The 27535-nt window shown below is 36.0% G+C and overlaps 1 protein-coding gene across 1 annotated transcript in view; it reads right to left on the bottom strand.

The window, feature by feature from the left end:
- LOC134746292 (prostaglandin E2 receptor EP3 subtype) overlaps positions 1–6835 on the bottom strand; it is a 38616-nt gene extending 31781 nt beyond the window's left edge. Inside the window, exons 1-2 of the mRNA XM_063680660.1 lie at positions 6435–6835; positions 3814–3990 (exon numbers count right to left, since the gene is read on the bottom strand). Of these exons, the coding sequence (XP_063536730.1) occupies positions 3814–3990; positions 6435–6701 (444 nt within the window). The 5' untranslated portion in view covers positions 6702–6835. The remainder of the gene's footprint in view (positions 1–3813; positions 3991–6434) is intronic.
- Between the last annotated feature and the right edge of the window lie 20700 nt (positions 6836–27535).

Raw genomic sequence — 27535 nt, 5'->3', positions numbered from 1 at the left:
TAAGAAGATCACCAATAACCCTGCAATGCCTGCCCACGAGGAATTCTGCCGCCCACCCCCTCGGCGACTAAAATCCCGGAATCCACCCTGTGCTGCAGCTGAGAGCCTGAGCAGCTTTAACGTTTCGGATAGGTGGAAAGCGGAATGGTCTGCTTCGGCAACTCCGGGAAGCCACATATCTGACCCGACTACAAAACCGAAAGGGTTTGACCTCCCTCGTAAAATCTGGTGCCGCCTGAACAGGCTGAGAACCGGACACGGCCGCTGCAATTCAGCCACACACAAATGGGGATGGACGGCTTCCCCACTTTGCGAATGCGGAGAGGAATCTCCACTCATACCCTGGGCCTGCTGACGATCTGAGCACCGTGACACCTGACTTGGTTGCTTGGCTTGGCAACCTCAAAGCTACACTCTGATTGCCCTCAATGTATATTTGCCATACGGTTAAAATTGTAAACATAGCGCCTGAATTACTAAAACGTTATTCTCTGTCTCACCCTTAATTTGCTTTAGTTTTTTCGATCCAAAATCCAGCGAATGATTCAGACCTCGATTAATTAATTACTTAGCATATCTAAGTTCCGCGTTACATAACAGCACCATAACAGGCTGAATAGTAGGTAAATACATAGGTTGGCAAATTAGGCAGCGCAGATTTAGGTAAACTCAATTTTTATTTCACTAAGTAAATAGACCTGCGTAGTAATAAAGACATCTTTGTCTTTAGACGAATAATTTCTAATCGCAAGTCCACCTGTAGGTATTAAAGGTACAACAAGTAGGGCAGACGACAAGGTCAGCAGAGCAACGTAACGTTACCACAGGGCGGACACGCTATACATCAAAAATCACTTGCGTTTCTGTGTGAACGACACGTCTCTACACACGGCATGCGTCATAGAGTGAGTAAGTTGCTTAAAAATAGTATACTGCCCGCGCAGCATGGTTTCCCCTATCACTAAGTCCGTCACTTTCGCACTCACATACTTGTTAGAACGTGACAGGCATGGTGATAAGCGTACCGTGCTACGACTCCTGAGCGGCCGGCGAACGGCCGTCAATCTGCTGTCGCAGGGCGAGGTAATTCGAGTCGGGGCGGGGCGGTGCGTGGCCATTCTGTATGATAATACTATTACTTTACTTATTCTGTGACGTTACGTACGGGTGTCACTTCATGTGCCGCGTAAGCCGCGTTCGCCCCATTGCTGAATGTTTACGGCGAGGTGAAGGGCGGTAAGAGGATAAGATCAAATTGAATTGGGTTTTTGTTTTACTTCAATTGAATAAACATACCTACAAGTTGTTTCAAACATAATAACAATGAGTAGGAAATATCAGGTACCTATTAATCATGTAGTTTCTAAATATATGCTTAATTCGTTAATTTCTGGAAACTAATTCAAATTATCCAAGTTCAAATCTTCAACTTGTTCAGATAAGCCTAACAGATTCATTTGTATTCCGGCCCTTAATTAACTGTTCGAGGCAGTAGTTCGAGGTTCGGTAGGTAGTTCTAACAATCATAGAACCTAAGTGAATTTCATACATTATAATTGTTGATGAAGACACGTAGATAAGTACCTGCCATATAGCAAGAAAGTATTTTTCCCCTCACTAGCTCGGAAAGTTGTCGTTTATCCTTCAATACAAGCGGGGAAAAACGCGTTTTATCCACTAGTGGGGAAAGTAATTTGACCTTGGATGGAGCGTGTTTAAGTAGCTTGACAGATAACAAAACGTAAAACGCTCATGATAATGGTTCGTTCGATATTAATTATCATTAAATAAATGGTTTGAGAATCTAATAAAAAATACCAAATTTAGCTTTATTTAATGATTTTAAGTCATAAACCTTAAAATTCCATAAGAAACGTTTGTTTTTTTATAATGATGTTAAATATAATTCTGAACGCACAAGTTGAGTCGATGCAATTTCAAAACGCATCGTTGACATTTCATACATCAGAAATGTCAACATTGTCAACAATTTTTTTACTTAAAACCTTTTTTCACCGACAAACGTAAAAATACACAACTTCCAGAGTTTTCTGTTATAATATCGTAAAGAAATGAGTGATTCCAGTGATGAAGATGATCTAACGCCTGTGGATGTTGCACTTTCCTCGCTATAGTGAGGTGAAAAGTTTTGTGTTACACACGGGCGCAAATGTATTTTACTTCTCGTGTGTTGAAACACTCGCTACGCTCAGGATTCTATTTTAGAACCACTCGCTTCGCTCGTGGTTCACCTATAGAATCCTTTCGCTTGCTCGTGTTTCAATTCTACACTCGCGGGTAAAATACAACTTTGCACCCTTGTATAACAAATAACTATTTCCCCTCACTAGCTCAGAAAACCGTCTTTTATCCTTTAAAACAAGCGGGGTAAAACCAATTTTATCCACTAGTGGGGAAAGTAATTTGACCTTGGATGGAGCGTGTTTAAGTAGCTTTTGACAGTTAACAAAACGTAAAACGCTCATAATTATCATTACATAAATGATTTGAGAATTTAATAAAAAATACCAAATTTAGCTTTATTTAATGATTTAATGATTTTTTATTTAATGATTTTAAGTCATAAACCTTAAATTCCATAAGAAATATTTGTTTTTATTAAATGATGTTAAATGTAATTCTGAACGCACAAGTTGAGTCGATGCAATTTCAAAACGCATCATCAGAAATGTCAACATTGTCAACAAAAATTTTCTCACCGACTCCGACACGTAAAAATACACAACTTCCAGTTTTCTGTTATAATATCGTATTATCGTAAAGAAAATGAGTGATTCCAGTGATGAAGATAATCTAACGCCTGTGGATGTTGCACTTTCCTCGCTATAGTGAGGGGAAAAGTTTTGTGTTACACACGGGTGCAAATGTATTTTACTTCTCGTGTGTTGAAACACTCGCTACGCTCAGGATTCAATTCCACACTCGCGGGTAAAATACAACTTTGCACCCTTGTATAACAAATAACTATTTCACTACACCAGCAAGCAAAGTAATCAAATCCAAATTTTGAGTTGTTTTCTTATGTTTGCTCGTAGAATTGACTTTTAAATTATGATTTTGAATGATAAATATTTAATATGATTCATTTGGAATCGATTTGCTTTGATTTTGTTTGATATTTTACAATTAGTATTTTCCTTGTGTTGGTGTGGTGAAACCCTTTGTGTATCACTCGGTGGCAAAATTTGTTTAACCCTCGTGCCTTGAAACCCTCGCAACGCTCAAGATTCCATTTTACGAACCACTCGCTACACTCGTGGTTCAATTTTGTTATCTTTCGCGTGCTCGGGTGTCAATATTAGCACGAGACAGGTAATTTGATTGTGACGTCACATGCTAGTGTTTCATATAAATTCCATAGTAGCAAAATCGTTTTGACAGTTCGAAAAAAGAAACTGATTTGACTAGTAGTTAAATACTCTATAACCGTCTAATGCAGTGTTTCACTTGTAATTGGGTATTCTGGGGCGACTCTCGTCTTATAGGTACTACATAATCTAGTACTACATAATATACTATATCGCTAATACATAAGGATCATCTAAATATTTGCTAGGTAGGTAAATTATTGTCACCCGTATTGAGTATCAAAATATTATAAATCTCCGATCATGGTTTGTCTAATGAGGTCATCTAAGAAGCTGCTTTGAAAGGTTTCAAGTTTCAACTCTAGAGCCGACAAATAGGTAGCACGTAGCACCATGAGAAAGGTGCAGTGCGCGCGCGCACACACGTGACACATTTGGTCTCTCTCGACAAAACTGATAACATACACTGCATACACAGACATACCTTCTGATAGAGAAACGGCCTGGTGAGTGCCAGGTACCGCTCCAACGCCATAGTGACGGCGATACAAACGCTGCCGATGCCGAACACACGCAGAACCACACGTATGGCGCAGTAGGCGCGCGTCGCGCTCACCCACGGGATAGCCTCGGCTACCAACATCGATGCCATCATGCCCGCCTGCCAAAAAAAATTAACATTAAAACCCTCTTATTCATAAAACTTTACGGGCCTGATTTAGTTAAATTATGTTTTATTCCTTTCTTAAAAATTACTTAAGTCAAAATGACAGATAATAACAAACGATTCATTAGCTAATTCTGGCCAGTATCGAGTTTATGAATAACGCAATTAGAAATTCGAAAACAAGACACTAGGAAATATACCAAATATCATATTTTATTTTTCATGCGCTAGCGCTAGCGCTGGTACCTACTCTCTTTTCAAAAAGGATCAGTTTTATCTTTTATAGGATTAAAGGATAGCGATGAGAATTGTAGTTTCCGGATATTTTATAAGTATTAGGTACATTATTACAGTATAAAAATTATTGGCTGATCAGACAATGACAAATTATGTTCTTGCAGGGAGTTTATAGGGATTACAAGATCAATCCAATTTTCACTTAATTCCAGCGAGGCACGATTAAATAAGACGCCAAGACTGTTTATTACTAGAGTTAATTTCCTGTACCTTAGTGTTAGATAAATTTGCTAACTTACAGGCTAGCCGTCCAATCCAGGTTGGATACTGGGAGTACGCGGAGTCCTAATTATTTTTTTCTCTCACGAGTTCGGTGACATTCTTTCTCTTTTAAAATGCGTGCAAAACTCTACGTGGCAAAAAAAAATTAAATCATTTTGTACATTAGCTGTGGTAGGTTGACTAAATTATTTACGCAAGTGAAGCCTAAATATTTATTAAATCATTAACTCGTTATGCCTACTATTACGTTACTCATAACTCATAAGCTCATAACGTACTTAAGTAAGTAATTAAATTTTTAACAGACTTTAAAATTCGAAAAGGAGGTTCTCAATTCGGTTGTGTTTTTTTTTTCGTTTTTTTAACATGTTCACAGCCAAAAGCTATAAGAAAAATGTGGTTGGTATAATTTATTTTAAACAAATCTGTTTAACCTAATTTTGCTTAGTTGCTTTCTAATTTGAATTGAACGAATAAAGGATGACTCACGCTAGACCGGGCCGGGCCTGGGCAGACATTTTCTATAACGGCATCGATCACGTGGTACTTTCCATATAAAACGAAGCGACGCAAGCTCCGGCCCGGCCCCGGCCCGGTCTGGCGTGAGTCATCCTTAATGAAATAAATCGTCAATCGCCCCTTCAGTTTCAGGTTTCAATAGATTCGCAAACATACGGTTCAATATGATGTTAATTCAGTCGTGACCCAATTATCAAGCGTTGGCGCGTCGACAATAATTATTGTTATGTTATCTTTATTGTGACAAATAAGGACCCATTCATCCCTCAACAAAAAATTTGAAATAAAACTATGAAAACGGATTATAATATCGCGTATATTGAATTTATAATATTTTTACGGGTGACGGGTGCCACCCGTTGACCACGAACGCTGTAAAGGGTTCGAAATGTCGGGATGTATAAATTCAATATATTATATACGCGATATAATCCGTTTTCATGGTTTTATTTCATGATTAACTATCGCGGTAACCAAAGACAATATTAAAAAACCGGCCAAGTGCGGGTCGGACTCGTATTCCAAGGGTTCCGTACATTACACAATTTTTAACAATATATTTTTAATGTGAAACGTGAGTGAAATGTTTTTAAAAAATCCCTAGGGGTCGGATCAAAAACTAAATAATTAAGTGCGACTCACGCTTGACTATTGAGAATTATTTTGTGTTGTTTTTTCAAAATTTTTGACCCAGTAGTTTCGGAGATAAAGGGGGGGGGGGATGGTAATTTCAGATTCTCACAATGAGCTTTCTCATAATTGATATGTCACACGATATAGTTTAAAAAACTTAATTTTTTAATTTTCTCATTTACCCCCCAAAAGTGGCCCCCATATTTAAAATTCATTCGTTTACCTAAAATTTAGAATGCAAATCTTCCTGGTTATTGACATCGACAAGAACGGTTTTGTTTTGATAAGTAGAGTCTAACTGGTAAATAAATACTAGTTACTTACTAACTATATTTCTTAACACTTTCGAAGAAAAAAAACAGTTTCAAGAGAAATGTATTAAATACGGTAAAATTACATATTATCGTCCGCCATTTTGTTTATTGTTTGGCGAAAAGGCACGGAAGATACCATATGTATAGGCCATTCGGCATATAGCCACGATTTATAATTGTGTAAAAAATATTTAAACGTCATTAAATTATTAAAATTTAACTATTTTAATTGTAAAAAAGTAATAAATAAACAATCATTATTTTTAAAGAATAGGTAACTCATTTAATGCTTGATTTTAAATAAAAGTTTGACTTATAACCTTCTTAGTTCATATGACTTAAATTATATACTTTTTTCCTCCTTAGCGATTTTTTTTGCTATTTCTTCATCTAAACCTGCGTAAAGAGCAAGTTTGATGAAAATTATATTGCATATTTATAAGGAAATCTTACCAAGGCAACGATGTCGTTAGAGGCTAAGGAAGTAAGCAGCAGCAAATGTTTCCTGTTGCGTACTCTCTTCTCTCCCTTCCTCAGACACATGATCGCAACAACATTCCCCAGGATGCCGATGACGTACACCACCTTCAGAATTATACTGAATATTTTCCCCAAATGTGGGGTGGCGCATGGCTTGGATGTGCCGTTCACGAATTGAAGAGACTCGTTGAGGAAATTATACTCGGTGAAGTCCTCTGGTGATAACGTCGTTATGTCCATGTTGGTAAGAATTGTGTCAAGAACCTTACTTTGCTTTACGGTCTTATCTTCGATTTTTTAGCTTAAGTAGCAATAATTTATGCGTTTTTAATTCCGTATTATAATATTTTTTGAGCGATTTAAAAAGTATAGATGGTTCAATCGTGTCGTTCGTATGCTCGTGTTCCGCTGCGTCTACCTCGTGCACACTGGAAGAAAGGTTCAACGTTAGACAGTCATGTTAATTAAAAATAATATATGTACCTTTTAGATAATTATTTAAAAAATCTAAATTGCATATGACATGTGGTTATACGGAGAATAAAATGGTATGGTAAACACAATAGGTAACTATGAATACATGGCCAATCTTCGGAGCTCTTTTGTTTGCATAAGTAACTATAGTAATTATAGTAATTATTATATACTTAATTGACTGAATGTTTTATTGATTATTAATTTAACCCGTGGAGTGGAGCACCCTACTATCACACGTGTGATAGTAGTTAGTATATAGGAGTTCCATACTACTGTAATACTGGGGCGCTCCACGGGTTAAACAACCTAACTAAAAAGACAGGCATCTTGAAGCGATCTAAAACGGGTGTGGCCTGTAGGCCTGTAACACGAGCAAATAATTAAAACATAGATTGTAAGGTAAACGTCCGAGTGCTCGACGCGGTACTAGTATATAGTATATGGCATGGGCACTCTATGTCAAAGTGACGGCTTAAATTCGAACAGAAGATTTTTCTTCATTCGAATTTAAGCCACGCGTCTTCAACTTTCAAGCTATCACGGTTCATGAGATACAGCCAGCCCGCGCAGCATGGTTCCCCTATCACTAAGTCCGTCACTTTCGCACTCACATACTTGTTAGAACGTGACAGGCATGGTGATAAGCGTACCGTGCTACGACGCCTGGTGACAGACAGACGGACAGACGGACCGACAAAGGAGTCTTAGTAATAAGGCCCCATTCTTACCCTTTGGGTACGGAACCCTAAAAATAAGTTTTTAAATAGTATCCTGACTTTCTGTGCAACATTAGCTACATTAAGTAATATTTATTAATTGCCTTTCCTTTAACTGCCGATTTAATATTTGAATTAATTTTCATCATTCTATCCTAATAACAAGTAGTTAGGTGTTAAGTAAAGTATCCTTCCTTGTGGTTAAACTAGGGAAACAGCAAACCACACACACTTACACTGTATCAGTACGAGTACAATAAGAATAGTTAAAAAAATTATAGTACTCACACTAAATAGCAATGAAAATATGTCACTCTATAGAGTATTTCAATACCAAGTCACCTCTTTCATGGCGTTTGAGTGTAATTTTACCGTACAATTGTAGTTACAGGAAATCAGTTAATTAGGTATCCCATGATTCCCATGAATCATAGGAATATTAGGAATCCCATAATGTCTGTTTCTTTTATAATGGGAAGGGTTCTTATTTTAGCAGTCTATTTATGTATGTAGGTATATATGTATGTACTTACAGATATTTTAGAAATTAATTAAAAAACATTATACCTACCTAAATCATACAATTTTAAAACATCTTGTTCTATTTTCGAGTTACAACTATTTTGCGATGGTTTTGCGTTGATCTGTCAGAGCTACATGATCTTAGCCGACTTTTACTTACAAAGAAAACCGTAGGTAGTTTGGTTAGTCTTGTCGCGAATATCGCGAATCGGCTAATAACTGCCAACGTGATGGAGTAGATGGCGCTCGTAGTCACGTTTAAGTAAAATAACCGCTTCTAGGTTGTTGTGATTTTTGAGGGTAAGACAAGAGGGTATACGTGCGAACGACAGTAAGAAAAGGAGATTGTGTGCGAACAAAGCTACGGGAAGAGTGATATTTGCTTTAGGATCTATTCAAGAACTTTCTTATGGTGTTATTAGAATAATGAGGTGTCTTTTGTAGATTGGGACTAACATTCATTGTGATATCAGTATTCAGTGTGAACAGTGATCCGAGGAAATTGTTCATGGCTAATGTAAGTGAAGTTCAATCATAATTATACGAAGGGTTTCGTCCAAAGATATTAGTAATTTAGAATTATAGAACACATTGTAGTTACGAGAAAGTGTAACCACTCATCATATGAACTTAAGGTAAACTTAGTGTGCGGAAAGGGGTCGCTATAAGGGGAGGTTGGAGGCGACTATGAAGCCCAAGTAATGGATAATCAGGTGTAACTCATGTTATACGTAGGTAACAAAGTAGGACACCAGCAATGAATTATCGTCATCTCACTAACGTCCAGGCCTCGTATAGGTATGTAGTATGTTTACATATCGTTTTTCCAGTATCAGTAAAGGCATCAGCTCATTCAGTAAAGGCATCAGCTCATTCAATAGGTTAATAAGTATAGTGAGCTTGACGACAAGTCTTCCAGACGCTTTGCTTGTTTTACAAAATACTTTTTCCCCTCACTAGCTCGGAAAGCCGTCTATTATCCTTTAAAACAAGCGGGGAAAAACGCATTTTATCCACTAGTGGGGAAAGTAATTTGACCTTGGATGGAGCGTGTTTAAGTAGCTTGACAGATAACAAAACGTAAAACGCTCATGATAATGGTTCGTTCGATATTAATTATCATTAAATAAATGGTTTGAGAATCTAATAAAAAATACCAAATTTAGCTTTATTTAATAATTTTAAGTCATAAACCTTAAAATTCCATAAGAAACGTTAGATTATTTGTAATGATGTTAAATATAATTCTGAACGCACAAGTTGAGTCGATGCAATTTCAAAACGCATCGTTGACATTTCATACGTCAGAACAGAAATGTCAACATTGTCAACAAAATTTTTACTGTTCTTCTCACCGACTCACGTAAAAATCAGAATTTCTAGTGTTTTCTGTTATAATATCGTAAAAAAATTAGGGATTCCAGTGATGAAGATGATCTAACGCCTGTGGATGTAATGTTGCACTTTCCTCGCTATAGTGAGGGGAAAAGTTTTGTGTTACACACGGGTGCAAATGTATTTTACTTCTCGTGTGTTGAAACACTCGCTACGCTCAGGATTCTATTTTAGAACCACTCGCTTCGCTCGTGGTTCAACTATAGAATCCTTTCGCTTGCTCATGTTTCAATTCCACACTCGCGGGTAAAATACAATTTTGCACCCTTGTATAACAAATACCTATTTTAACCTTCTTACCTACCATGCCTGCTAATAAATTGAAAGTCATATCTCTAATACAAACGACACTGGCGATATCATAAAGCAAATAGCTGCTAATTATTAGGTGATTAGAAAGAAATCACTGCTGGTGACAAGTAGCACGTGACTACGCGACTGCCCTGAATACATAGACGTATCTTCATTTCAACACCTAATTTGAATTCGTATCTTAATGTCTTCGGTGGAATTTATAAGAATGCTTATACCTAGTTATTGTTTCATTTGGGCCGACAATAGGACGTGACACTATATCTACAGTGTGAGCCATTTAAATGGGAAAGTTAGTTACTGAAATTATACGTGAAAAGGAAATTGGTTCAGAAGAGTCATTTTAAGAGTTTCGAGGGAGGAGAGAAATTGTAGTTTTTAGGGTTCCGTATCCAAGTGGTAAAAACGGGACTGTCACCAAGCTGTATCTCATGAACCGTGATAGCTAGACAGTTGAAATTTTCACAGATGATGTATTTCTGTTGCCGCTATAACACCAAATACTAAAAAGTTCGGAACCCTCGGTGGGCGAGTCCGACTCGCTCTTGTCCAGTTTTTGTATTATAGGTATTACTGATTCTAGGTACATATTTATATTTATTTTCGTTCCTCGTCCCTCGTCCGTCTTTGGGTCACCGAAATACATATTATATGTATCAAATTTAACTCAATCAGCCCAGAGTTCTGGAGTAAATTGGCTGTGACAGACGGATATACGAGTATTACCTATAAGGGTTCCGTTTTTCCTTTTGAGGTACAGAGCCCTAAAAATGTCAGGAAATAAAAATCTTAATCATAGCTGTGTTTGACCTTTGTTATTGACCTGACCTAACTATTATGTATTCAATAATCATAATTATCATGAAATTCATGAACATGGATGCCCACGGTAGCAGAAATTCGCAAATTCCGTCGCATTTGTATTATCATCAGCTTATCTGGCTTATCGAAGTTGCAGCGCTCAATAAGCTATTATATTGCTATTAAGCACTTGCCCCTGATAGATATTTTTAACAGTAAAAAAAACAAAACAAAAATAATATTGGTTACCGAGTTATTGAAGTCAAAATGTCTTAGTAAATGTATACCTACTGTATTTGTTTATTCTGTTGTACTTAATTGCATTTGAGTTTTCGGGAAATTTATTCTCGGTATTATTGTATTATCAGGTTTATTTTCTAATGTGCTGTCACTTGTCTTAAATATCAGCAATGTGCTAAAAGAAAATTTTGCGTTACCTTGCGAATCATTCCACTGTTGAACTGATGTGGTGTGGATGCCGAAACTGACAGTTGTGCATCTCGATTAGGGGCACAGAATAACTAAACTGCCTTTTGCCCTTTGTCTCGTCTTGGCGGGGGCACGGCCGTGCCCCCAGATAATACTACCGTATAGGACCCTCAAATGTGTCACAATTGTCACAAATGAATGAATGTATTGAAGAAGGTATCTTCAATATATGCAATTGAATTGCCAATTGGGCATTTACGAGTAAGGTATGCTTTTTTATACTACGTCGGTGGCAAACAAGCATACGGCCCGCCTGATGTTAAGCAGTCGCCGTAGCCTATGTACCTACGCCTGCAACTCCAGAGGAGTAAGTTATGTGCCTTTTGATTTAATTTTATGACGACTTCATAGCTCAAAATTTGCCTTTTCTATCAATGTTGTAAATTTGTATTAAGTTTTGGAATTCGAGTTAGTATCATTCTTATTTGTGGATTTTTTAACTTCGTCACCCTATAACCAATCTACCAAAAGCTTATTTGTGTTTTACGAAAAATGTTTGATTAGTTTGATTTGATAAATAAATAATTCAATTATAAATGTTATGCTCGCTTATGGATTTCCTGTAATTTATGTTATTAATTACTAAAACTTCGTTTGTTTCTCGCTTTAAGTGATTTACAATCTTAGAGAAATAAATATATTTGAACTGATAAATCCAATACCGGCAATAAATTAAACCAGATATCGAATTTATCCCTGTAATTATTAATTATGAAGTTTATTACGTTATACTTAATTACGTACCCCGTAATTAATTCTTGAAAATCTACTGAGCAACAATGTAGTGCAAATATTACGAGACATAACGGGGCCCACTGACTATCAGTCCGCCGGACGATATCGGTCTGTCAGTTGTACGGAACTGTCAAATTTTTGTTCATACTGACAGGCCGATAGGGGCGGCGGCTATCATTAAATAAATACTTATTAACAACTTTAAAAAATCCGACCAACCCGATCGGGCTGGACTCAGGTACCGGAAAACCCCTCTTTAAAATTAGCTGCTTACGTAGACATACCTATTTATGGTTTTCACAATTTTCCTGTTACTGGCGGGTGCATTGATTGCCGGGTACGGTTAATATTTATAACAAAATGTTGAACTCTAGTTTTTCGGAGTTCACGTTTTGCTTGTGTTTGCGACTACATCAAAATCGACTGCACACAATACAGTAGGAACTTACAAACAAATAAAATAGGTTTACTCCATCGGTCACAAGTCAATAGCTAATTAACACTATCCAAATGTACTATAACTTCAATAGTCTGCCTTCGTAATGTTAAATTTCTTAACCTGAACAATTGAAGTACAAACTAGAAGTTAAAACATAGTTCGGAAATAAACGCAAAGTGGCGCGAACCGGGCTGCGTCAAGCGCACTCCTCGGCGGCCGGCGCGGACGGTGGGTAAAGTTAAACTGACCGACTGACGCACGCTGGAGTTGCAGGACACTTTCGGGACTGCCTCCTGTACACCTCATAATATGCTTGCTTGTTCATAAATCATGTTAGTGGCATGTTGTTGTAGCATCTCTGGTAAAATTTGCATGACCCCGTGATTCGTTGGTAACACCGATGTCTAACGGTAGGTACCCAAATTACATTATACAGGGTGGGCCAGTGAAAAACGAATTAAAAAAAAAATTAATAAATAATCAATTTTTATGTTTTTAAATAAAAATTATAATTAGAATTTGGGATAATGAAATAAATTTTGAGTTTTAAAAATTAAATCATCAAGATGTCGTCCGTAGCGGTTGCGGCACTCTTCCAGTCTTGCTTGTAAATGTTAAAAGACTTAACAAGACCTTGTGTTAAGAGATTTCCTGGCTCCGAAACTTCACGAATCGTATGGTACACAACAACAACACATGGTTTCAGCATGACGGGTCCACCTGCCATACAAGTAACGTGACCCTGGAAGTTTCGCGTGAAATGTTTCTTCAAAAATTGATATCGAGGCGAGGTGCCATTGCTTGGCCTCCCAGGAGCCCTGACTTAACTTCGGCAGACTTCTTTTCGCGGGGTTACTTGAACAGTAAAGTGTACTCCAATAATCCGACAACCACAGCAGAATTAAAGGAGGATATTCGTCAAGAAATCCAATCAATATCTCCGCAACTTCTAACGAAAGTCTTTCAAAATTTACAAGCAAGACTGGAAGAAAGCCGCAACCGCTACGTACGACATCTTGATGATTTAATTTTTAAAACGTAAAATTTATTTCTTTAACCCAAATTATAATTATAATTTTTATTTAAAAACATAAAAATTGTTTTTTTTTTAATGCATTTATCACTGGCCCACCCTGTACATATTCTTAATAAATTAAATTAAATTTACAGTTATGAGCTTATGAGTTATGCGGAGGTCCGACAAATTACGTCATATGGGGCGATGTACTCGGCAAGTCCTGAACACCCAGTCTCTAAAATATTTTATCTACACACTTATCATAAACCCTCTATTATGCCTTCAAAATCCGTAAATAATGGTCAACATTAAGATAAACTGTTTTCACAACTTTGGGAACAAATCAAATAATTTTATTAAATACTTTGATTTGCGTTTTTAGGGTTCCGTACCTCAAAAGGAAAAAAACGGAACCCTTATAGGATCACTCGTGCGTCTGTCTGTCTGTCTGTCTGTCCGTCTGTCACAGCCTATTTTCTCCGAAACTACTGGACCAATTAAGTTGAAATTTGGTATACATATGTAAGTTTGTCACCCAAAGACGGACATGTAACGTAAACAAATTAATTTTAAACATGGGGGCCACTTTTGGGGGGTAAATGGGAAAATTAAAAAATAAAGTTTTATAAACTATATCGTGTTACATATCAAATGAAAGAGCTCATTGTGAAAATCTCAAATATATTTTTTTTATAATTTTAGGGAAAACAGAAGTTATTCAAGAAAATAGGCAAAAAATGACCATTCCCCCTTATCTTCGTAACTACTGGGTCTAAAATTTTGAAAAAAATACACAAAATAGATCTTTACCTACAAATCACAGGAAAACCTATTAGAAATGTGCAGTCAAGCGTGAGTCGGTCTTAATTATTTAGTTTTTGATCCAACTTTTTTTTCTTGATTTTGGCCACCGTAGCCTATGGAGACTAACAAGCAACGCTAAGCGGTTTTCGTAGGGTATGGATGTTGTTCTATGAAGGGCACTTCCGACTCAAGCATAAGAATAAAATTCTTACGGTACGGTTTAGTCAACTACAAAAAATTTAAAAATAGAACTTCATACATTTCGATAAAAAAATTCTCGTTTAAGGAGACTCGATTCAATGCAAATTAGCCTACTTAAACACGCTGCTGCGACGTCGCATCTGCTTTGTGATTGGTTGGCCAACAAAATAGTACATTTCCGCACGTGTATCGAACGACGTTTTTTAATACAGTTGCGAAAAATAAGAAAAACAACAAGTAAGGAATTCGAAACTTTTATATTATTAATTCTGTGACATCATTGACATTGACATTATGAAGAGGTGTTTTTTTAGCTGGGTGTTATTATTATTGAACCCACTTCAATGAAAGACTTTTTTTTAAATGCATGTTCTATAAGACAGAAACAATTGTAAATATAAAAAATTGTACTATTATTACCCAAATATCGTTAATTTCCATTATTTGTGTATCGTACATTTATAAAAACAATATCGAATGTTGCCTTTCAAAACTTAAAGCAGAAAAAAAACGCCTCTTCTTTGACAGGCGTTCCGTTCCATTCAGACAACTTATTAAGAACGGTTTTTCAATATTCAATATAAAAAAAATTGACGTGTTAACTTATAATGATGAAGAGGTAAGTAATGAAATATGTATATTCTTCGTATTCTTACATTAACAGTAGGTTTTTATGTTGATTACGACGTTTAAAGGAAACTAATATTAACACTCATCAATAAGTAGTCATGAATTGGAACAAGTATAAATTTAAAAAAAATTGGAAAAGTTAAAAGCACTAGTTAGCGAAAACCAACTTTCCGCACGCTAAACAGCTACGTAAAGTAGCACTTTTTGAGCAACTGTATTAAAAATATTTTATTTTATGTTGTAGTAGAAACAATTTAATTGCTTCATAAGTCAGAAACATACCCGTGTATACATGCGCGTTTCTGACTGACTATAATTGGTTTTCAAAAATTGTGTAAAATACATAGAACCGAATTCCGGTTCTCATTATCTAAACGTAACATAAAAGATGCCTAAATTTGAATGTATCTAATATAGTATGTATTAAAGAATGTTGGCATTAAGTAAAAAACGGTTTACACACATTAAATTTTTGCTACGGCGTAGCAGTATGTTTCGTAGCACGAGCACAATAGTTATACGTCATTCATATTCATTAATACCTATAGTTGAGTTTGCCTTACATTACAAACAACTTTATCTTCGATAGAAGTCTGTAGGTATACCATTTTATCAAAAAAAGTAACTCCAGAATAGTGATAATATTCCGTTTTCGTGAGTAATAAGTTTGTGTAAAAAACAACCACGGAAACAAAATGGAAGCAGAGAAATAAGTTTATGTTTATCGAAAATTTACATAATGTAACCTAGGTACGTTAATAACATAATATAACTTATATACAATTATAAAAATAAACCATCTACCATCAAAAAAGTAGTAAGTAGTTAACTGTATTCCCAACTCATTCGTCGTTACCTCGTTACAGTCCAACAAATACTATTAAGTCTATTAAGGAATAAGCATAACGAGCTTTGAACAATAGCGAGTAGCGCCATTTGTGGCGCGCGCCATCTACCACCCAAATATGGAACTCCGCTATCAACTATTCACAACGCTCTGTAGTCTGCAGCCCAAGTAGCTAAGCAATAAAACTGATCCAAGTAATCCTTATTGTCTTGACAATAGAGTTGCTGTGCAGAACTTAAAGTTGGCGTGCTTATTTCAGCAGCACAATACGTAATGTGTTGATGTAGGTATATTGCGAATTGTCTTCCGGTGATTGTTATTATTATTATGTTATTTTTTATTTTGCTATTGTGCTCATTAATTTTCTAACAACAACACGTACAAATCTAATTATTTCCCTTCCATCTATTGGGTAGTGTAATTATTCATTAGTAATAATGACACAAGGATCATCGTCAACTATTAAAAATAATTCTAATTGAACATAACGCTTGCGCTAATCACATGCAGTTTGACAATACACATAATTACGAGTACAGTACGAGTAAAGCATTATGTGCGATTGCCAAGTCATTATATGTATGAAAATTAAAGATATCTAATATTGATACGGTTTTATTTTACTGACTTCACTGACTAAAATAACCGACTTGGTTTGACATTACATTTCAAAACTTTTTTTAGTAGAAGAATTGCGTTGCGAGACTTGCATCTTTTTACATGTAATGTTTTTGATGGGATCTCATCTCTTTTTGTAGGTAGGTAAGTAGTCCTTCTTTTCGGGTACTACTTCTTGTATTATACGTCAGCTACCACTTTTCTCAAAGCTCATACCCATCCCACACTACACTCGTACTCAAACCTATACAATACTCATGGTCATACCAAACTATACTTGTATTTATACAATACTCATACCAAAGATAGATATAACTCCGTAATAGATGGATACAGTCTAAGGAAAAACGTGCCTCGAAAATCACGAAAATTTGATTCTCGATCAGATGGCGCCACTAGTTTTGGCCTACACTCGTATAGAGGGCGTTGACTGTTTCGTTTGTTATTTATAATTTTAACGCATACCAGTGAAAGAACATGGGTCAAAATCATATAAAAATAATTAATGCAAATAAAAAAATCATTTATCCATATTTAAATACATTTTATCGTATTTTTATAAATATTTATTTTTAGTTTTAAAGTGTGTCGACAGATGGCAGTGAATTTACTGGGGTTACAAAATTTACTATGACAGTACCGCTCTAGTATAAGTTACTCTATGCTCATACCCAAGTACCCATCCCACACCATACCCGCACTCATACCTCTATACCATATTCATATCCTTACCATACTCATAGCCGTACCATACCCATACTTTATGGAACCGTGCGAAGTACATAGTGGGGGTAAGTAAAACGATCGCAGCGCATAAGGTGGTAAAAATTGACAACTGACGGATTAGCGTCTTTAACATTTCATACAAGTTATATGGGTCGAAATGGAACTTTAATTTACGATTACTCCTTAGATATTCATTTAAATTGTATGGTGTAACGTACCATTGTAATCTGTATTAAATGCTTAATATAACTAACGTATTTAATTTGATAATTATTAATACTGTATCCGTGTAAATAGCTTTGCAAATACCACATACTATGAAATCTTTTTGTAGGAGATAAGAATGGGTATAGTAAGTTATCCTTAAAAGATAGACATACACCATCGCGGACTTTTTTGTAGAGCAATAAAAGAGAGATCTTTCCACCATGCATTGTTTTGTTATAACTCAAACGGGTTGGGCAGCGTTTTCGATTAAAGCTCTTAGCCAGCGTGATTTTTTTCTGACTTCATTACCAAATATCGTCATATTTTAACCAATTTACACAAAACCTTAACAAATTATACGCCTTAACCTTCCTCAAGAATCACTCTATTCATAGGTGAAAACTGCATAAAAATCCGTTCAGTAGTTTTCAATGAAATTATTACTATTTACTTACTTCTCGCTGAATAGTTTTGACAAAATACAAGCCTATAGTTGCAACCGCTGTGTGGCGCTGTCGTCGTGCACGGTCCCAATACTCACATCGTACATCTTAGACCTTTACTTTACCTACTATTTGTAGGAACTGCAAGAATAACTTTGTATTAGCATATATTCATATGGGGCTACAAACTTACTTATGTATTTCTTAAATCTTTAAAACGTGACTGATATTGCAATATTTTTTAGATTTTTTATGGCTTGATAAGCTAAAAAACCGGCCAAGTGCGAGTCGGACTCGCGCACGAAGGGTTCCGTACCATTAGGGACAAAAACAGTAAAAAAATCACGTTTGTTGTATGGGAGCCCCATTTAAATATTTATATTATTCTGTTTTGAGTATTTGTTGTTATAGCGGCAACAGAAATACATCATCTGTGAAAATTTCAACTGTCTAGCTATCACGGTTCATGAGATACAGCCTGGTGACAGACAGCAGACAGACAGACGGACAGACGGACGGACAGACGGACAGCGGAGTCTTAGTAATAGGGTCCCGTTTTTACCCTTTGGGTACGGAACCCTAAAACTACTTATGTTTAAAATTTGAAGCTTATGGGTCTGCTAGAAGTAGGTACCTTAAAATTATGATGATACAACGTACACCGTGTTTTTTTATAGTCTGTTAATTTCAAGGGTGCTTTCCTGACCTTAAACTAAGTAACTCTCAAAGAAACCGGTATTGTAATTAACTCCATTTTGGAAATAATTCGAAATGTCATTGATATAATATCATAGTTTTTAATCGTTTGGTGGATTTAAATACAATGTCCGTGTTACAACAACGCTATTAATTAGGTACTTTTTACCAATAAAACCAAAGAAGTTTTTAGTAAAAAAAAATTGAAAATTATCTATGCTATTCAGTTTCCTTAAATGTACTTATAGCCATACCCCGAAGTTAACGGAGATTAAAAACAACAGTGAGTTTAAGCAACATCGGAGTAGCCACTAATAAATAAAGCGCTGCCAACCCTTGAGAACCCTAAATAGAACACCATGTCGTAGCACAAATTAAATACCTCAGGACGTAACTCATTCCACATTCTGCACGTTCTAAGAAGAAACGAGCGAGATGCCATGCCATCAAATTTCACTTTTTTTAAATTCAAATACTTGGTTTATTAATAAATATACAAAAATCGCTGTATGCCTATAAGATTTGAGGAGTTCCCTGAAATATTCATGGATCCCATCATCAGAACTTGATTTTGACAAAAATGGGAACAATCAGATCAGGAATCTAAACTAATAATCATATATTTAGTCAGTGAACTTTGATTTTTTAAAGTAATAGCTATTATTTAAATTGTATATTCGTACGCTGTAGCCTTATGGCTACGCCGTAGACCGTAGCGCGGCTAATTTTATTTATGCCAAAAAATATCCCCTAAGAAAATAAGTTTTTTTATTCAAACGTGTCGAAGTCATGGGCAAACAAATCAGATCGACGGGAAGACTGCGAACAGTGCCGCGTCGCATGGCACTTTCATGTAAGAATCCGCGAGTAATGGGCCCAACCTATTATGAACGTCTACCAGCTGAATTTAGATATGAAATATCTGACGAAGCATTTGAACAACGACTGAAGAACTTTTTATTGAATAACCCTTTATATTCAGTAGATGAATACATGGAATTAAAATTTGAATAAATAACTGTTTGACATTATAGTTTTTGTAAATTGGATTTTATTTGACATTAGTTCTTAACTGTTATTATTACGGCCATGGAGACTGTATAAAGGAGCCAAATCTCTATGTATGAAAAGTGTCCATCAAAAAACAGTAATTAGGCGGCGCCACCATACACCAAAATACTACCAAAAACAACCTACGTAATTTGGTCGGGTTATTTGTTGCCTTATATGGTTCATGTTATACTCATGTCCCAGAGCCTAACTAGCGCCACCGGAGAGATTAGGAACTATTATTTAAAGCTTAACGTGGTCACTTTTACAACAATTCTGCCATAAGAGATTGCGATCCTTTCTATACCATCCATAATTACGGCTCTTAGTTTTAGTATAACGCTCATTACGAGATACCTTTTTTGTTTGACATGTATTCCATTATTTATTTAATTTTAATTTGACGGTAATTTTCCAATACCTTTTATAATTGTTAGTTAGTTTTTCATAATTTGTATTGTTTTTGATTTATCATTGTTGACATTTTATAATTACATGTTTGCATGCTGAATAATTGACGATCATAATATAAATTCATATGGTAGATTAGTCTAAGAATAATTTATATTGTAATTTATCATTATGAAAGAAATAAACTAAACTAAACTATTATTATAATTATTTGTTTATAGTTTGTCCAAGGACTGTCTCATTTCAAACATAGACAGAGAGAATCATACTATCTTTGTCTTACACTAGTACTAGCACCCAGAAGAAAAGGATGAGTATAGTTTTTTTTTGTTCTTATTTACTGACAATTTGGTTTGACTAACTATACTTATGCCACTGCACTTTTTCTCATTGTATATTTTACTATATATGAATATGACAGAGAAGAAAACATACGTAGGTACATGGTAAAGGAACATACATATACGTACGTATACGGAGGCGGAACATATACCAGTAATGCTTTAAACTGCCAATTTTAATGTTACCAACTGTTAAGTATCATTTTTACCAAGCTCTGTTGCTCAGAGATAACTCTAAAAACAATAATATATACCAACCGATTACAGCTTAAGAGGACATATATACATCCATGAGTCCTGACTTGCTAGGAATTCTTGTAAATATTGAAAACGTTGCCTACAGCAGCAATTTTCCAGTATTTATTTAATTTTTATATCAAAAAACGGGAACTTGTATACATTTCCAACATGTCAGAAGTGCAAAGAATTCGGTAGGAAGTGACTGATGCCTCATGCAAAACATTTGCAGCACTAACTACTTGAATGTAAATTAAATCAGCTTGAGGAACAATGGGCAGATAAAGTCTATGGCTACTTCGTGTATTATGGCGTCGCGTATGGTGGGCATGGAGCCACGACCCGGCGCCCATGACTAATGCAGTGTACCTACTATTAGGCAGTCAATTAGATGTGTCGTATTAATTAATTAATAATGCTTGCATTGTTGCCACATCGTTATGCGGTTGAATATTTAGTTCACACATAATTTAGTATAATAAATAAACAACAATGTGATGAATGACGATTAGGTATCTACTTCTAAAGTAAATGTAGCTAAATTTAACTACCAATAAAGACAAAATCATTTTATCTAGGTAAACAGTTAGCTTTGTCTTTAAAAAAACAATTTCTATGAGTTGAAATATAAGTTAGACGTGTTAAACCACGCAAAAGGCATCTGTTTAAAGGCATCGGAAAAATAACATTGTCCCGAAATAAAAAACAAAGTAGTCGTGATAGGCAATGGCAGTACTACACGGTGACTATTTGATTATGGCAAACCTCTACACGGCAGAAAACTAGCAAGGTCACATTGGTCGGATGACTTGTATCCGAAAGTTTAACTAGTAGGCGTTTAAGGGTCCCCGGCAAGCTCGGTTCTCCATACAAACGTTGACAATGAACGTGAACTTGGCTACGTCAAACCGTTGACCTTCCCTTGACAATGATAAAGCATTAGGTAATTAAGATATACCTACTTACAGTTTGACAAGAAATTGTAGAAATTAAAAAGTGGCAATACTGTAGTGTCGTCCCTTTCAAATCAATCTAAGAAAACGGGACGACACTACAGTATTGCCACTTTTTAATTTCTACAGTTTCTTGTCGGACTATAAGTAGGTATACTTCTAAATTGTTCCACGAAATTGAAACAATATCTTTAATGGTAACTTTATACAGTACCTACACAGCGGTGTCTCCTTAAGTTCGTTGTCCACTATCTACGTACCTTTACTGCCGCTTTAATAAAATTTGATGATAAAAATACCGACCGACCGACCCGATAATGATTGCTACATATATTTCACACTAGTCAAAAGTGTAATTTTTAATCTTGAAATTTTAGTATCTGCTCACACAATGGCCACCTTGACCTTACGGTCAATCGACCGTAGTTCTGTAGAAAGCGACCAACTTTTTATTTTTGTCAAAGTGACTTACACCATAACTCAGTGGATTTGCTCGCTTTCTGCATTGATCAAAAAATTAAGTTGGTCGTTTTCTGCATAACTACGGTCTCCAGCTGAAACTACAACCTAGTACCCGAACGCACCGTCAGCGCTTGTCTGAGGCCCCATACATATTTGGGCGGCAAGTTGAAAGCACAGTGTGCCTAGCCAAAGTGATGGTGGAGGCAAATGTCCATCACGCATTGAGTTGCTGTCGTTGTTCGGAAAGGTTTCCGCGTCACCACGCTCTCAATGACATCGTAAGGAGCCAGGAGGGCTTTATAATATCCGCCAACATGCTTTGTGTCTTGGAGCCGATGGTAAAAGGCCGGACGGCTTGAATTTGGTACCGTGGCAGAGGGAAAAGTGCCTCCTATGGGACGCCACGTGCATTAGTACTTTCGCACCCTCATACCTTTTTTTGCCGCGGTAAAAAAGCGGGATAAGTATGCGGCCCCCGGCGGTAACTATTATTTCGTACCCCTTGCGTTTAAAACTACTGGGTGGTGGAGGTAGAAGGCTATTGCCTTTATTAGGGAAATGGGACGTCTGACGTCCGCGCGGGTTCGTACCTGGTGCAAAGGTTGTCCATCGCCATTCAACGTGGTGGTAACGCGGCTAAGAGAGTGATGGGTACCTTTGCGCCGCGCCGGGGACAACTCGGGGGCGACTTTTTGACTAGTCTTAAGTTATAATTGTATTGTTATTATTTTTTTGCACTGACATGCTCAAAACAATAGTTTAAGCAATGAAGAAACCATATTTTCAATATTGAAAAAAAAAAAAAAAAATTTTTATAAATGTGGTCGGACTGCAAAAACTGCCATGTTAAGGCGAGGCCGGCCAAGACATTCTATTTTTCCATGAGGTAAATTGTAGCTGCCACGTGGTACCATAAATTCAGTCGGACACAGGAACCTGCCAACACAGGATCTGGGCGACCACTTTTTTTTTACTGTCCTCAACGGCAGCTATCCTGACACAAGTTTCATTCTATTTTTCGATGAGGTTTTTTTTGATAAATTTCTGTACCACTTTTTTGCCATTTGCACAAAATTTGCCAGGATAATCCGCAGCCGACCAAGAGCAGTTGAAGCTACTAAAAGTCAGCTACCCCCACACAGTAGGCATTTTCTATTTTTTATCAGGTAGGGTTTCATGCACCCGGCCACCGGACTATAAGGAAATTGTTGGACTTACGGCCAATGGTGCTGATTTTTTTTATTTTTTGTACATTAAGACCTTTTGCTAATAAGGTATACATTGCAAATGGGGCGCAAGTGACGATCCTCGCACTCATGTGTTTTGGCGTAACGGACATCCTATTTTACGTAAATAAGTAAGCATAAGTTCAACCAATCAGTTTAAAAAAACTCAAAAAGCTAAGAACAAGCAATCAACAGGCATCAGTTTATTCAAATAAACAAAAAGTTATGATTTTTTTTCTCAAAACTAAAGTGTTTATTGGCACTCCTGAAAAATCGCGTTTTGTCCCTTACGGGCCAATTCGAACAATGATCTAGATATCAACTAGATATCCACTAGATATGAAACAGAAACAATAACGAGATATTTGAGAAGAAGTCATGTCAAATTTGACATTTGCGCGATTCCGAATGTCTTCTTGAACAATATATTTAAGATTTGCTTAAGATATTACTTAGACATCCAATGGATATCTAATGGATATCCCAAAACGTCACAATAATTATAGCGTGAAATGACAATTGGTTTCTTGAATCGAACTGCAAAAGATAACTAGTAGACAACTAAACTATGTAGTATATATAGTCCTCCACATCGATTTCGATGACGGCGACCTCAACAATCAAGGTTTTTCCCTCTCATGAGCTCTTATGTGGCTGGCCAGGCCAAACTTGCTCTTAAAAACTCTTTTACACTCACGATAGTAGAGTTGACCGGCCGCATTGTACGTATACACGTAGGAGGGCTTAGGTCTTTCCTTGCGCAATTTTCGTTTTACATCTAACGTTGTGAGGCGGTTTTCCTCAAACGACTTGATGGATTCCGATCCGATAATGCCGATAAGTCTAGTCTGAAGCAAATTCATACATATTTTCTAATAAACTTAAGAAAATCCTGCTACACCAGTGCTTATATTCAGTAGAGCAGTTTATGACTAGTGCAAATGATTGACATGCTATATTAAATTAATATTGAGTGTATTAAGTTAATTTTGTAGGTGTAATGTTATCGATTATAATGATGTAAATCTAGTGTAATCATGTGCACGTTAAATCTGAATGTTAATATTGTATTTTAAATTTAATCATTTTTATTTTATTTTTTGTTTATATTTTATGTGAAACATGTTAATTATATAAATTTTATTGGATATTTCAACTTGCCCGAGTCGTTGACATATGTATATACTCTTATAATTTAAGTGTTGTAGTTTGTAGGTAAAAAATTGTTATGTAATGTGTATTATTTGTTATGTAATTTCAAACACAATCTTGTATTGTTAATGGAAATAAAGAATAATGAATTCGAAGATGGTAGACCGCCAAGACGACCGTTTCGCAGCGAGCTCCTCCCAACGTATAGGATCGATAGAGCACGCGCTCAGTTGACGCTTAAGCACATCCTTATATCGAAGATGTTGACCGCCGTGCTTCCGCTTACCCTCTACTAACTAAACAATGACGTATCTATTAAATATCGTATTGTTCTCGTATCTAGTAATTATCACGTTGTTCGAATTGACCGGTAAAGCCCTTTGAGCCTACGGTAGCCGATATCTTAAAGTTAGACTCGGGCAGTGGTTGTAGTGGACGCCGGCCTACCGGAAGTGGGCGCGTGCGTTCACCTCGTTACAGCTCCTCTAACTTTCATACCATATCTATGATCTGCCTTTAATCGCTCGCCAACAACTAAGCTATCTGCTTAATTGCTCAATACAGTTTGTTTGCGATAACACCTTTACTAATGGCGTTATATAAGGTCCGTTTTTTTGTCATACTTATGAGCTTTGCAAGTTGATATTAACCATTAGAAAGAAAAAAAGGCTAATAGATCCGTAATCGTGTATAATATAAAACGTTGTTACATTATGTGATGATAACAACAAACATCATAAGTAATATATTAGTGCGATTTTTTATAACGCTGGTTAGTAGTTTTAATATGTTACGACTATATCGGTTAATAGTACATATCTACTCAGTATAGGTACTTGTATATTTATGTCGACAACTAGGTATAGACATAGATGACATGACATATAGACTATAGACGAGTTCAAAGGCGTTTAGGTAGGTATCAAATTGCAAAAAACGGAACCCTTATAGATTCGTCATGTCTGTCTGTCTGTCTGTCTGTCTGTCCGTCCGTATGTCACAGCCACTTTTTTCCGAAACTATAAGAACTATACTGTTGAAACTTGGTAAGTCGATGCATTCTGTGAACCGCATTAAGATTTTCACACAAAAATAGAAAAAAACAATAAATTTTGGGGTTCCCCATACATAGAACTGAAACTAATTTTTTTTTTTTATCAAACCCATACGTCTCTATGGATATCTATGGATAGGTCTTCAAAAATAATATTGAGGTTTCTAATAAAAATAAAAATCTAAACTGAATAGTTTGCGCGAGAGACACTTCCAAAGTGGTAAAATGTGTCGTCGAACGAAACCGTCAACGCCATCTATACGAGAGTAGGCCATAGGTAGTGGCGCCATCTGATCGAGAATCATTTTATTTTTATTTTCGAGGCACGTTTTTTCCTTAGACTGTATCCATCTATTACGGAGTTATATCTATCTTTGTTTTCAGGCAAAGCTTCGTAGCAGCGCTACGGCGTAGCATTAGGCACGGGCGCCACGGCTTCCATCATTTACAGTCGCACTTTCAGTTTTATGAGTTTTATCATCACACTAGCTTTGATTTGGAGGGCAATTTAAACTTATATACGGTGTGAAATAAATTAATGGGCCCTGGAGCTAGCTCATTTTACTTAAAGGGAACATTCTTTTATTTTTAAAGAGAAACGAAACTGCATTCAAATATTTTTTTAAATTCGCTTCCCTCGTCCGGGAATCGATCCGACTAAAAATTTCAAATAATAAACACCATCTATTTTATTCTACTAGTCGATAATATTAATGTTAATGATAACATTTCTCCAAGAAACATTAGGTCTTGCACTCGTTTGTCGTACAAAATATCCATAAAATCGAAGAATATTTTTAGACAAGCAAAATAAAAATAAAAATGAAAAGTCTATTAATAAAAAATATTCTTGATTGTAGTTTTGTTTCTTTTACCTCAAAAGGAAAAACCGGAACCCTTATAGGATCACTCGTGCGTCTGTCTGTCCGTCTGTCACAGGCAATTTTAACCCTTAAATGCATGATTTTTTGTATAACTTTTTAATAAATTGAAATAGATGTGTCATGCTGTATAAAAGTAATAAATGTGATTTTGGATAGCTGCATATTGAGCCACGGACCATCAAATATACGATGCATATATACATCATTATGCATTTAAGGGTTAATCAAATGAAAGAGCTCACTGTGAGAATCTCAAATATTTTTTTTTTATAATTTTAAGACAAATAGTTTAGAAGTTGTTCAAGAAAATAGGCAAAAATGACCATCCCCCCCTTTTTTCCAAAACTACTGGGTCTATAATTTTGAAAAAAAAAATACACAAAATAGTTATTTACCTATAGATGACAGGAAAACCTATTAGAAGTATGCAGTCAAGCGTGTGAGTCGTACTTAATTACTTAGTTTATGATTCGATCCCTACGGATTTTTTAAAGACATTTCACTGAGGTTTCACATAAAACATTAAAAAATACATTGTTCAAATTAATTAATTACATTACACATGTACGGAACCCTTGGAACGCGAGTCTGACTCGCACTTGGCTGGTTTTTTTTAGAAAGAAACAAAACTACATTTAAGAATATTTTTAGACAAGCAAAATAAAAATAAAAATGAAAAATCTATGAAAGCATTTTTGTTTCTTTTAAAAAAATAAAAGAATGTTTCCTTTAAGTAAAATGAGCTAACTTAAGGTTTTAAGGCACTTTCACTCCAGGGCCCATGAATTTATTCCACACTGTATACACCTGACATCAAAACGATATCTGAATAATGTTGTTTTGTTCTCATTCGCCCGTGCGTCTCGCTCGCGCTAATGCATGTACCATAGACATAGTATATATAAGTAGTTATAGACGCGCCACCGAGCGACCGGGGGTAAGAGAAAGAATATTCATATAAAATTAGGGTAGCATAGGATTTCTTCTCTTTCACTCTTATAAATTTCGGTATTTCGCCATCGCCTCCTACCTATGATGCCACCCGGTCGGTGATAAAGACAAAGCATGGAACATTTTCTCTTTCCTCTTATCAGGTGAACCTGAATGTCAGGTTCAAACCCCAAACTAAGCAAAGCTTGTGCTAGGCGACGATATACGTACTTATATAGATAAATACATACTTATACATAGAAAACACCCATGACTCAGGAACAAATATTTGTGTTCA

The sequence above is a fragment of the Cydia strobilella genome, chromosome 1, assembly GCF_947568885.1.
Source record: "Cydia strobilella chromosome 1, ilCydStro3.1, whole genome shotgun sequence".
Classification (NCBI taxonomy): domain Eukaryota; kingdom Metazoa; phylum Arthropoda; class Insecta; order Lepidoptera; family Tortricidae; genus Cydia; species Cydia strobilella.
This window is presented reverse-complemented; position numbering and strand designations above follow the sequence as displayed.